The following is a 13,706-nucleotide window of genomic DNA, read 5'->3' on the forward strand; positions in this document are numbered from 1 at the left end:
GAGTGGTTCCATCGAAGCATGAGAATATTGGAAATGGCCCCATATGAGAGTCCTAAATGGCACTCCATTCCCTACGTGGAAGTAGAGCACTGCATAGGGAATAGAATGCCATTTGTGACACAGACAAAGTTTTCATTTCGGGTGCCGAAGGAAAGTGTTTCCCATCGAACAGGTCGACCTTGGGGGACAGATCTGCTTTCAAACTCGGTAATGACATCTGACACAGTTCACTCGCCTGCATGCTGTTACAGAAATGCATTTTCGGGATCTAGGAGAGAAGGTCTCTGAAAGTCTGAAACCAAAGACCCCGGCCGAACATCAGGGGGGAACGTTTTACTTGAACTTGGTGTAAATTCACGTGTAGATTTATTTATGGGTAGTACCTGTATCGGGTGAATCTCTGCATGGATTTGTGTTGCTCTATGATTCGCCTCTCATCCTCATCTAACACGACAGTTGGGAGATTAGATTGACTGAAGGGTACATGGTTGCTGGGATCTCAAACCTAAAACAGCTGCGTTAGGAGATTGTGGAGAGTGCCTGTTGAGTCAGAGAGAGAGGAGACAGAGAGGCAGATTGTTAGATATGAAAATGCAGGGGTAGACTCCCAAATTACGGCTTGATATTTTTTTAATGAGAAACTGTCACAGTGGTTCAGATATTGATAATGGCAGACTCATTTGGGAGGAGTGTAAATGATTGTATCTATTCATTCAGGTATTTTGAAATGTAATTGAAATGACTCAAAAACTCTTAGGGTCGTTTTCCCGAACTCAGATTAAGCCCAGTCCTGGACTAAATAACATTCTCAATGGAGAATTTCCATTGAAAGTGCATTATAGTCCAGGACTAGGCTTAATTTGAGTCTGGAAAAAGTGGTTCTATCTAGAACCCTCTATGTAGGGTTCTTCAAAGAACCCCCTGTATACGGTTCTACCTACAACCCTCGATGAAGGGTTCTATCGAGAACCCGTTTATCGTTGGACGGTTCTTTCTAGAACCCTCTATGAACGGTTCCACCGGCCGTAAAATGTTATTAATTATGACAATACATTACATATATCATAAGGCCTTTCTTTGAGGGCCTAGTTACACCCAAACACAGTGGTGTTAGGAATCTCCTGGTTTACAGGCCACATCAGGCCTTCAAGTCACATTATGCTGGCTTGCAAAGTGATGTGTAATTCCTATTGAAATCCAGTCAGAGTTATGATATCCAACAAGTGGAATTGTTAATCACCTGCAACCTGCATTCAGAATGACTGCTATGGTAGGGAAGATTGAATACTGAGACTACCAAAATCATCTAAACTGGAACAACCATCTCAGTAACGGGTACAGATTGGATGTTTAGAAAACTGTATGTTATTTATTTTTGTGGAGCATAAAATTAATCAACCAATCAATGTACTTTCAAAAACACAGATATTACAGTAAAACAAACAATTCTGAAAATCTCCCTGCAATAGAGTATGCTGGGAAATATTATATATGGTTCTATGTAGAACCCTTCTCGCCTTCCAAAAAATCCTTCTTGCCTTCCAAAGAATCATCAAAGAATAATTTCTTCCTTAGAATGTTAAAGGTTCTAGGTAGAACACTTTGACTTAGAAAGAACCCTTATGTGAAAGCGAAGTTGTGCATCTCATCGCAATATCTGCAGTGCTGCTCGAGGCAACATCATTTCGCTGAGTTAACCAATCAATCTTTCCTGTCCTTGTGTAGCTTTGAGAAAAAGCTTGATTGCACACAGAACTACGTCAGTTTGGTAAGTTGTCCAACCATGACAGTCATGTGGTTTGACATAAGTCATATAAGGTCATAAACCAAATATGACTTGTTGTCAAATGACGTGGACCAATTACATTTAATGTGTGACACAAGTTCATTCATAGTGTGACTTAAAGATGCACTCCGGGATCCTAAGCACAACAAATTCAAATCCTATTGCACTAATTGGATTCGTAACATATCACACAAATTGCAAAAATCATATGATATCATAACAATTGCTACATTCGTAAAATATCACACGAAATGGATGAGGTAGTACACAATTGGATGATGTAGCACACAAAAAATGGGGACCAGTTTTGGCTTGTGAGCACCACTTTCAAAACTAGTGGCTGAAATGATACAAAAAGTTTGAGAGTGCATCTTTAAGGAGTTAAGGACACATAAGGTCATAAACCAAATATGACTGACTGGCGGTCAAGTAATGTGAACCAATCACACGTGCCTTCTCATGAGTGGCCAGATTCAAATAATGAATTATTCACCCTTTAATCCAACTAAACTGTAAATTGAAGTGTGAAGAGTAACAAAGACAATCCAGAGAGGGCTGAGTGGGTCTCCAGTGTATTGGAGTGACCATCCACTCTCTCGATCTCTCTAAGTGTCTTCCTTGCCAGAATATTAACCTAAGAGCGATGGGGCTAAGGCAATTCAATTAAGACAAACCCCCCACTTGTGGCCTACTAGGTGGCCATTTTGCACTTAACCAAGTCTTAATTGTGTATTTGATCCTGCTGATGACTGTTGGAAGTCAAACGGGCTTTCAGTGGGGTCCTGAGATAGGTGGGGTTGGCCATGCCAGGGAGGCCATCTTGGATTATATGGTGTTATTTACTGTGGTATCATGTTGGGAGTGCAGAAGGGCGACGCTTTGGGATGATACATGTCATGAAAGATAGTTGACGTCAATGACACTGGGGCGAAGTGATGATTTTAGTGAAGGAGAATGTCTGAGAGAATCATTATGTTACAACGGCCCTGAAGGAAATGAGAGACTAAACTTTAAGAGCTTATTTTGCGTACTGGTGGCACTTCAATCAAAGGCATTAATGTTAAAATAATATGTGGTCACATAAGGCCTATGCTGCCACTTTAAAGTGCTACAAAATAATGTTTTGTGATAAGAGACAACTAGGTCTACACATGTGAAATCAGGCCAGGACACCACAGATATTCGAAACTGTCATGTAAATGTTTAGTTTTTTCTAATATTTAAAGTATTTTTAAAAAGCTGTTAATTGTCCCTTTAAAATGTCAGTTTTTTTACTTTGTGGAAGGTATTTGATGGCAAATGCCAAATATTCCATATTTGTTATAAAGATTAATAGGCTTTATTTAAAAAATCTAAATCAATATTCATTGCATTGTCTTTTTTACCTGATCGTTTGTATTTTTGTTTTTAATTCCTCATTGTTTATTTTACTATTTTAATTTCAATGTTGCTCGATGTGTATTCTTTCTGTGGAAGTATGATCATTTTCAAAAACATTTTTGAATACTGCCCCTCTTATCACCCAATCAAGTTATGTTTGTTCTCTTCTTCCAAGAAATGAAACCATCTTTAATGTCAGTGGTTTTGCCTCCTTCCTGCAGCTATGCACTGGACTATGAAAAATATTTCGAGGACAACTGGTTAAGTGGAGTTAACCGTTCCCTATTCTCCCCGAGGTAGCTTCCTTTTTGATCCCGCCGAGGCTGGCGCCTTCCACAACACAACTTGTCTGGCTTATTAAATAGTTTGACCTGAAGAAAAAACGCCTGTTGCTTCTCAACCGAGCCTATTGTAAACTTTTAAAAAAAAGTCCATGACAGCCTTTAAATCGGCGTAATGCTGTGTGACAAACAGTCATAGCAAATCGATTTATTTCTCCATTATGTCTGTTCATAAATGGTTATATGACTTTTAATATTCTAATGAGTTTCAATGTATTTATATATTTGTGTATTTCCTTATTTTTTGTCCTTTCTCATATTTTATTTTAGCCTATTTAATACTTTAAAATGATTCCTTTATAACCTTGCATTCTTCTGTATCTCATCACAACGTTCTCGGGTGCGAAATGAATTAATTTAAAGGTTCCAATAAGTGCTCAACTAATGGATGTAAATACTCATGAGGCCTCCCCACTGGTTAATTGCGCTAAAATTGGTCTACTTTGTGTTCCGCGGAGACAAAAACCCCTTGAGCTATCAATGCACCAGCTCCGCACGGGGTCTGTATGATTAAAACTTCTTGTCTCTTTCAAAGGGCCTCTTGATGTCTCTTGGAAGGCAGAGGGCCAATGGGGACGGAGGAAAGGAGAGCTGGAGACGTCACGATGCCGAGCTGAGACGATGATTGGACGGCGCGGAGAGGGGAACACTTACTGCCCTTTTATAGACGACCCCATCTAGTGAGTTGAGCTACTGGGCAATATTCTGACAGCGTGGACAGCAAGCACCAGACGCTATATTCTCGCACGCGATTCGATTTTCCTGAGCTGGCCAGGCGGAGGTGTATGGCCCCGTACCCCTTTGCGATGAATCCCGTTGGCCTACCGGGGTCTCCGTCCCACGAGATTAAACTCAACCAGAAAGAACAGTCGGATACGGAATGTGAGGAACTTCAACCCAAAGATATGACAACCGACAAAGGATACAAAAGTAAGACGAGCAGTCTTCCATTCAGCGTCGAATCATTGATTTCCAAGAAAACAACCTGCAGGACTTACTATTATTCTCCCTCCTCGGATTCGGGTCTCGTTCAACCGAAGCCTGTGGCGGCGGCGGTGCAGATCACCGAACAGTTTTCTCCAAGGACTTTTTACGGTGAGAGGAAAGTTTCCCCTGAAAACTCGCAGAGCGTGTCGGACTGTCAGAATGACGACAATCAAGATTTTTGTGAGAAAGACCAGAGCACTTGGTTCCAGACGTCATCTTTCTCGACTCCCCCTCGTAAGTCCCTGCTAATTAGGCCAACTATTCCCTATTGTTTGTCTATTATAATAATAATATATAGGAGTAGTTTCTATTATTAGTCTATTATTGATTTATTACATCGGTATTACCTCACGTAGTAGATCATTATAAGCCTACCTCACATAAGTTGTCATCACTGTGGTCGTGCCTGTCAATCCAAAAATCTATAGAATTTGACTCGAAATGTCCCTATATCAGTCTAATAATACAATGTTATTTCAGAGTAGCCTGATAGGTCTAAACTGTGCACCATTAGACAAAGTTTGTCATAGGCCTATTTTGGAATTGGAAAATTGCTAGGCCTATCCATTAAAAGCCACGGTGCGGGAATAAACCTTATGGCAATGTCCTTAAATGTATACGTTGTTTGGTGAGACTAATTGTGAAAAAAAAAAAACGTTTTATTGTCACATATGCGCAGTGAAATGTGTTGTTTTAAAGGGTCAGCAGTGCTTGAGTTTTTCATTTATTAATAACAATACCTTTTAATTTATTTGTCCCTCCAGGAAGCTTAAGTCCACCTCCATGTCCTTTAAGGAAACATAAAAACAACCGAAAACCTCGAACGCCCTTCACTACCTCCCAGCTGCTCGCTCTGGAAAGGAAGTTCCGACAAAAGCAGTACCTCTCCATTGCAGAGCGAGCCGAATTCTCCAACTCCCTCAATTTGACCGAGACCCAGGTCAAAATCTGGTTCCAAAACAGAAGGGCTAAAGCCAAGAGACTTCAGGAGGCCGAGTTGGAAAAGTACAAACTGGCGTCGAAACCCATGCTACCTGCCTTTGCTCTGCCATTCCCCCTGGGAGCGCACATGGGCTCTCCATCTCTCTACGGACATTCTAACGCCTACCCCAGGCCCACTTTACCTGTTCCGGGACTCTTCGGTGGACCTGTCACCTATGGAATGTATTATTTGTCTTGACCTAGATTGTGTATTTACATTTGAGAGAGAATTATATGTCATTTGTATGTCTTCAAACATGGTTGCAACACTTAACTTTACTCCCTGTCTGAAACATGGATATATTTTCCCAGAAAGGCATAATTTCCCAGAAAGCCCATAGGCCTATATTTCTCTACGCGACAGATATCATTTTTAGATATATGTTGTATACGCTCATTAAAGTCAAATAGGCCAATACTTGTGGGACATGTTCTCATGCCTAGATATGCTTAGCCGAATGTTGGCCACATTGTTGATTGAAAGATGGTGATTGCAAGATCATTTTATATCAAAGGCCTGTAGCCCTTATTTTGTATATTTCTGATAGCGATTTCTGATAGTTGAGCAATTATCAATGGCCAAGTTGTTAATGCACGTGAGGCCTTAAAACACAACCCGTTTGCCACTTGCAGCGTGTGTAATTGATCACTAGACCTATACATTTTTGTATCCATTTCGATTATACTCAAAGGGGGGGCATTAACATTAAGTTTATGTAATTTAACAGTCCTAGACAACGGCAATATCCTCGTGCATAATATATAGCCCTGTGCGCCATGCAACGAAAAAGTACTTAAAACAGCCTTATTGAAAGTGCCTTAAAATACCAACTAGGCCTATTTTGAGCTCTCGAAAAGCTTACTTGAACTGTAAAATGTCTGTCATTTGTTTCATTTGTTCAATATTGACGATTTTTCTCATTCAATTGTACGTGCATACAATTATGGAAAATCATGACCAACAGAGTTATGCATGTGTACATTTGCCGTATTTCTTTCCAGTTGCAAGCTCTGTAAATCCGGTTTCTTTTCATGGAGTGAAATATTACTTTAGAAAACAAATGTGCATAAACAATTTGTACTTTTTTACTACGAGAGGCCTTAAGACCAATTACAAATGGGATATTTGTATGATATAAAATTGATTTTATTTTCAAGAAATATAAATAATATCATTGTAAATAGTGTTCACGTGTCCTGCAACTCTGATGGAAGAAGACGCAGGAATATTGATATTTATTAAATATCTCTGTATCTGTACTGTGTACATACATGGTCTTATTTTAATTATTCACTTATACCTGTAAAAACTGATCTCAGTAAATAAACATTATAATTTAAACTTCTGTTGAAATGCTTTTGTCTCGGTCAATGAACACTGATTACACGTATTACACCACACGGGGAACATCAAGATTGAAAGGGAAAATTGACTTGACAGGAACCAGTGTAGGCCTACATTTTCTCCTCATTTTCTCTTCATTTGAAATGTGAGAACAATTTCTAATTTCAAGGTTCAGTATTTAGCCTCCATCTATTTTGAAAAATATTTGTATAATTCGTTCATCTATGACGACTGAAATGGTAAATTGCTGCAACAAAAACGGCAAAAGTTTTCTTGATACTTGCAATGTTTAAACGAACAATATCCTTAGGCTATATATGTTTCTTAACAATTTAATTGTTGTGCGAATTAGGCCTACTTTGACAAGAAAAACTGAATTTATAGGCTACCTTCACAAGACTAGACTTCACACTACCACTAATAGCCGTACTCCTATGAAAATCATGTATTGAAATGTTAATGATAATTATAATCATACGCTTTCATAAGATTTTTCCTTGATATATTGTTTTATTTGTGTGTTGTTCCCATTTGTTAAGCTAAACGGTAGTCGAAACTACAAATGACGATTGGATGCTATGATTGTTTTATTAATCTCTGTCATATTAAACACAATAACAGTAGATTTCAACCAGTATTATTCAATCTATTTCTTAATTGCACATTAACCGTTGTATCATCAATCACCGAGCATTTCGCATAGGCCTACTCAACAAGTGATGATGTGTCTTCATTTCTCCCATGGTGGTTTAGGCTACCGTTTTGGAATGATATGGCATTTTTCACCACCAAGTAGCCTAGGGAACTTGAGCGAAATTGGGAGGATGCTCAGTATTTTGGAAATATGACAATCTCCAAGAAACCCGTCGTGATTTTGGAGTGGTGCGCAAGGGTCCTCATGTTGGAACCACTTCGCACTCCAACACGGTAGTGGGCGATATACACTCATTATTTGTTTCCAGACCAATGGATGCACCAAATAAATAGAAGCACTTCCACAGTTGCGCAGTGTGGGTAAACACATGGACGTGTACGAGGTATTTTGTCAATTTAAGTATTGTAAATAAAACGTTTTTGTAGCCATGTCATTTATGGAAATATTATACCATGCAACGTGTGCTTGTCCTGCATGGCATATAATTATTATATTTTCCACACGTAGGCGTTCGTCTGAAATCTCATGTGTTTGCATTCCGACATTGGCTGTAATATTGGTGCTAACAACTTGCAAGGTTGTCGAACGTTTAGTTTTCAGAGTTAGCATTGAAAATGCAGTTAAGTTTTACATTAGTGCTTGCAATGATTAAACAGCGTTTTGCTCATCTGCAGAAGAAAAGTACAAGCGTTGACATGCTTGTATAATTCAAGACATGTGACTGTTTCAAGTGTCACCACATTGTTTCTTGACAGCAGTACAGAAATGGCAGCTAAGCAAACCCAATAGCAATACCCAACTGAATCCATCATGTGTCTTGGCATTTCTCCTTGGTAAATCCATTTGAATTCAGTCACTTTGACAGCATCCCTTGATTTAACAAAACTTTCCATACATGTTTGTCCATGGAAGAATTGGTCAGAAAGTGACTTTTTGGACCTGGATGCCAAAACATTCAGGAGATAAAGGTGCTCAAAGTTGACTCATGTTGCATACCCTACCATACCATGAGACATCCATGTCTTCACTGGAAAAGATAAACGGTTGAGTTTAATATAATTTAAAAGCTTGCAAACAGGGTTGTCAACATGCTTTTTTTAAAAATAAAAATGTACATTTTAACCTTTAATGTAAATTATCTAAAAACTCATTAACTCTGATATTTTTTCATATTCCCATATGTTGTAGCTTAGACCCTACTTTCCATCATCTGATGTTTTTGTGTTGTGCCCGCCATTGTTTTAGACACAGCATGCTCTTGAATACAGGGTGGGTGTCATTTCAATCATAGAAATAGAATGGACCTATCCCTTTACACCAGTGCTTTCCCAAACTAGGTCAGGCTGTTTTGGAGGACGTGTGACTCGACCTTTCGCCTTTGCCGAGCCCGTTGGGGAGTTGCCGCGATGAGACAAGATAGTAATCACGAAATTGGGGAGAAAAGAATTGGGTAAAAATAAATAAATTGTACTCCCATTTTAGTACATTTATCAGCATGACACCCACCCTGTATTCAAGAGCATGTTTTGTCTCAACCGATGGCGGGCACAACACTAAAACCTCAGATGATGTAATAGGCTCGAAGCTACAACATATTAAAATATGAATGGGTATAAGCTACATCCATTTTTGGACTTATAAATGAATATGTTCCCATTGATTCTTGAAGAATATAACTTATAAATGCCTCATGAGCTTAGTTCAACTGTTGTACCCCTTCAGAACCCTAAATATTAGCTTGTTTTACAAAGAAAACGTAAACAAACACTATATAGCCTCAAAACATGGTTAAAACTATCATTTTGATGTCATGGATGTTGCCTGTTCATGCCCTCTGTTCCTGTGTGCGGATGATTCTGCCATTAGAATAAGGAGACTGTTGAAAAGACCCTAAGCAGCCAACTGCCTAAAGTCAGTACGTGGTTATCTGACAACAGACTCTCTGCATTTAGGCAAGAGAGAATGTATCTTCCAACTTCTCAGTCAAGTGTAATGGTGTAGCGGTGAAGGAAAGATGCTATGTTACATACTTGGGATGTTAACTAGACCAACACATGACAGGTGAACTAATGGTTCTGAAGGTCATTATGAAGGTTTACTCCAGGACAAAGTTTTTGGCAAGAGTAGCCAAGTTCCTGGATACAGAGACTATGAGGACCCTGACAACATCTCCGATCCAGTGCCACTATGACTATGCTTGTATCTTATGGTTCAAGCTTCAAACGACCCAAAACAAACTAATGAAAATTATACTCAAGCTCAGCTCTAGGACGCACATTGGTCCTAATCATTTCAGGAAACTGAACTGGCTTCTGGTTGATCTCTGGGTGGTGCAGATCGAACTGTTGATGGTTTTTGAAGTTATACGTTGGACTAGTAACCGAAAGGTTGCAAGATCGAATCCCCGAGCTGACAAGGTACAAATCTGTCGTTCTGCCCCTGAATAAGGCAGTTAACCCACTGTTCCTAGGCCATCATTGTAAATAAGAATTTGTTCTTAACTGACTTACCTAGTTAAATAAAGGTAAAATAAAAAAAATACATGACCATGCCCCCAATTACATGTCTGGCTATTTTAATTTAATTAGATGACCTCTATACCAGGCAGTGTGTCGGAGGAAGAAGAAGGCCCTAAAAATTGTCAAAGACTCCAGCCACCCTAGTCGTAGACCGTTCTCTCTGCTACCGCACGGCAAGCGGTACCCGGAGCGCCAAGTCTAGGTCCAAAAGGCTTCTTAAATAAGACTCCTGGACAGCTAATCAAATGGCTAACCGGACTATTTTCGTTGTCGACGTCGTCGTCCCCTTTCACGCTACTGCTACTCTCTGTTTAATTATCTATGTATAGTCACTTTAACTCTACCTACATGTACATATTACCTCAATTACCTCGACTAACATGTGCCCCCAGTACATACCGGTGCCCCCTGTAGATAGCCTCTCTACTGTTATTTTACTGCTGCTCTTTAATTATTTGTTATTTAGTTTTTTACTTAACACTTATTTTTTCTTAAAACTGCATTGTTGGTTAAGGGGTGATGAGTAAGCATTTCACTGTAAGGTCTACACCTGTTGTATTCGGCGCATGTGACAAATACAATTTCAATTGATTTGACTCTCATAGCCATCACACCAAAGCCAATGTTGCCAATATCAGACCGCTGCGCTATAGGAGCATGTCTGGAAAAAGCTATTTCCTTAACACTGGTGCAGAGGAATGGAATGGTGTACCAAACCATATAATATCAAGTCCTACGTTAGGGACTTTTAAGATAAACCTTAAGAAATGGTTTATGGGCAAAATGCTTTGAAACTGCACAGGCTTAAAGAAAGAATAATTGTTTTCAATGAACGTTACATGGTCATCTATTTTATTCCTTTTACAGTTTCGTCCCTATTTATGAGATGTATTTTGTTTCCATGTTATAATCTTGTGTATATTTTGTTTTCATGTATTTTCATGAGGACCACAATGGAAATCCGTTTAAACCTTTTGTGTCATCCTCAATGATTTTAATGGCATGGTACCATATCTACACGTGTGGTTGTATTGTGTTTTAAAATTGTCAAATAAATCAATGGGAAAATGTGTGGAAGGTCTCGTTCAAATCGAAAGGTTTGCGGCCAAAAAGTCAAATGGATTTACCCTCCTTTGCTGCTACTCTTTGTTATTATCTATGCATAGCCACTTTAATAACTCTACCTACATGTATATAATTACCTCAACATTGACTCTGTACGGGTACCCCCTGTACATAGGCCCCGCTATTGTTATTTACGGCTGCTCTTTAATTATTTGTTATTCTTATCTCTTGCTTTTTTTGTATTTTCTTAAAACTGCGTTGTTGGTTAAGGACTTGTAAGTAATCATTTCACTGTTGTATTCGGCGCATGTGACAAATAACATTTGATTTGATTTGAAGATGCGTAGCGATGCCATCTCTGCCAAGTCAGTGGCACTCATTTACCAAATACTTTCAAATACAATCTTTGACAAAGAATATCAACTCCCGCAATTATACACTTTATACATGATCTAATAGCAATATTTAATTTAATAGCAATATTCGACCAATGGGGCAATGGGCTTGTGGATCTGTGCCATTATGGCTGTGATCGCACAGTCAACGCCATTGAGGCCATCTCCATTTTGAAGTTGTCCATTATCTTCTACTACCACTATGAGTTGGTAAACAAACTGAATGGGTGCATACTGCCACCTGGATGTGTTGTTTGAACAGGTATAAAGCCAAGGTTGGCGATTTATACTTATGTTTGCTAATGAGTATAATTCATGGTCTGATCCCTCTTGATGACCCAGATGGAATTATAACTACTTTAAATGTTGAAAGTCCTCAATGGTGCTGCCCAGGTTAAAACAGGATTTTGAGCACTAGAGTCCTCTATCTGTCTCTATGGGCAGTGCATGGTCAGGAAAAACTCATAGCCCTAAATGTTAGGCATATTTTACTTTATTTGACTCTGTTCATCTCTGAAATGTGTGTCTGTCCAGGTATTTTGCTCTGAGGTAATGGTATCTTTTTATCCCTCAGAATAAAAATTCTTGGAGGCATCCAAGGCCCACATCGCCCATTATTCAACAGAGGTGACCATCCAGTACATGCATAGAGTAGAATACTTGCTCTCACTCTCTCTGACGCACACACATGCTGCAAACTGGAGTATGGAGGGAGAGTCCATACTGTCCTCACTGTTCTCCCTCTCCCTGTCTTCTCAGCTGGAGAAGGGGGGGGGGCAGGACCGAGTTTTAGAAATCCTCTCCTAACCTGCCACGTTAATTATCCTAACCTGCTGTGCAAGTCTACCTAACCTGTTACGAAATGTCACTTCTGCTTGTCAAAACCGGCAGCCTGCTTTGAGAACAGTGTGTTTCCACTAATGCGATACACATGTAAAAGATATGTTCCATGTAGAATATCCCAGATAATTAACGCTATGGTGTACTGACAAGTTTGTACCACTGGGAGGGAGTATATGCATTTATTTGGCTGCAGGTTGAACGTGGCACCAAGACTCACCTACCTAAACTCAGTAAAAAAAGAAATGTCCCTTTTTCAGGACCCTGTCTTAAAAAGATAATTTGTAAAAATCCAAATAACTTCACAGATATTCATTGTAAACAATTAATGAACATGCACCTGTGGAACGGTCGTTATGACACTAACAGCTTACAGATGGTAGGCAATTAAGGTCACAGTTATGAAAACTTAGGACACAAAAGAGACCTTTCTACTGAAAAACAGCAAAAGAAAGATGCCCAGGGTCCCTGCTCATCTGCGTGAACGTGCCTTAGGCATGCTGCAAGGAGGCATGAGGACTGCAGATGTGGCCAGGGCAATAAATTGCAATGTCCGTACTGTGAGACGCCTAAGAAAGAGCTACAGGGAGACAGGACGGACAGCTGATTGTCCTCGCAGTGGCAGACCACGTGTAACAACACCTGCACAGGATCAGTACATCCGAACATCACACCTGCGGGACAGGTACAAGATGGCAACAACAACTGCCTGAGTTACACCAGGAACGCACAATCCCTCCATCAGTGCTCAGACTGTCCGCAATAGGCTGAGAGAGGCTGGACTGAGGGCTTGTAGGCCTGTTGTAAGGCAGGTCCTCACCAGACATCACCGGCAACAACGTCGCCTATGGGCACAAACCCACCGTCACTGGACCAGACAGGACTGGCAAAAAGTGCTCTTCACTGACGAGTCGTGGTTATGTCTCACCAGGGGTGATGGTCAGATTCACGTTTATCATCGAAGGAATGAGCGTTACACCGAGGCCTGTACTCTGGAGCGGGATCGTTTAGGAGGTGCAGGGTCCGTCATGGTCTGGGGCAGTGTGTCACAGCATCATCGGCCTGAGCTTGTTGTCATTGCAGGCAATCTCAACGCTGTGCGTTACAGGGAAGACATCCTCCTCCCTCATGTGGTACCCTTCCTGCAGGCTCATCCTGACATGACCCTCCAGCATGACAATCCCACCAGCCATAATGCTCGTTCTGTGCGTGATTTCCTGCAAGACAGGAATGTCAGTGTTCTGCCATGGCCAGCGTAGAGCCCGGATCTCAATCCCATTGAGCACGTCTGGGACCTGTTGGATCGGAGGGTGAGGGCTAGGGCCATTCCCCCCAGAAATGTCCAGAAACTTGCAGGTGCCTTGGTGGAAGAGTGGGGTAACATCTCACAGCAAGAACTGGCAAATCTGGTG

The 13,706-nt window shown here is 40.3% G+C and overlaps 1 protein-coding gene across 1 annotated transcript; it reads left to right on the forward strand.

Annotated features, from left to right (window-relative positions):
- Positions 1–4,183: 4,183 nt before the first annotated feature.
- Positions 4,184–6,821, forward strand: LOC106564687 (homeobox protein MSH-C-like). Its single transcript, XM_014130935.2, has 2 exons — positions 4,184–4,728; positions 5,259–6,821. Exons 1-2 carry the CDS (start codon positions 4,293–4,295, stop codon positions 5,672–5,674), a joined length of 852 nt encoding a protein of 283 aa, XP_013986410.1. The 5' UTR covers positions 4,184–4,292; the 3' UTR covers positions 5,675–6,821.
- Positions 6,822–13,706: the final 6,885 nt, after the last annotated feature.

Source organism: Salmo salar, chromosome ssa12 (genome assembly GCF_905237065.1).
Source record: "Salmo salar chromosome ssa12, Ssal_v3.1, whole genome shotgun sequence".
Lineage (NCBI taxonomy): Eukaryota > Metazoa > Chordata > Actinopteri > Salmoniformes > Salmonidae > Salmo > Salmo salar.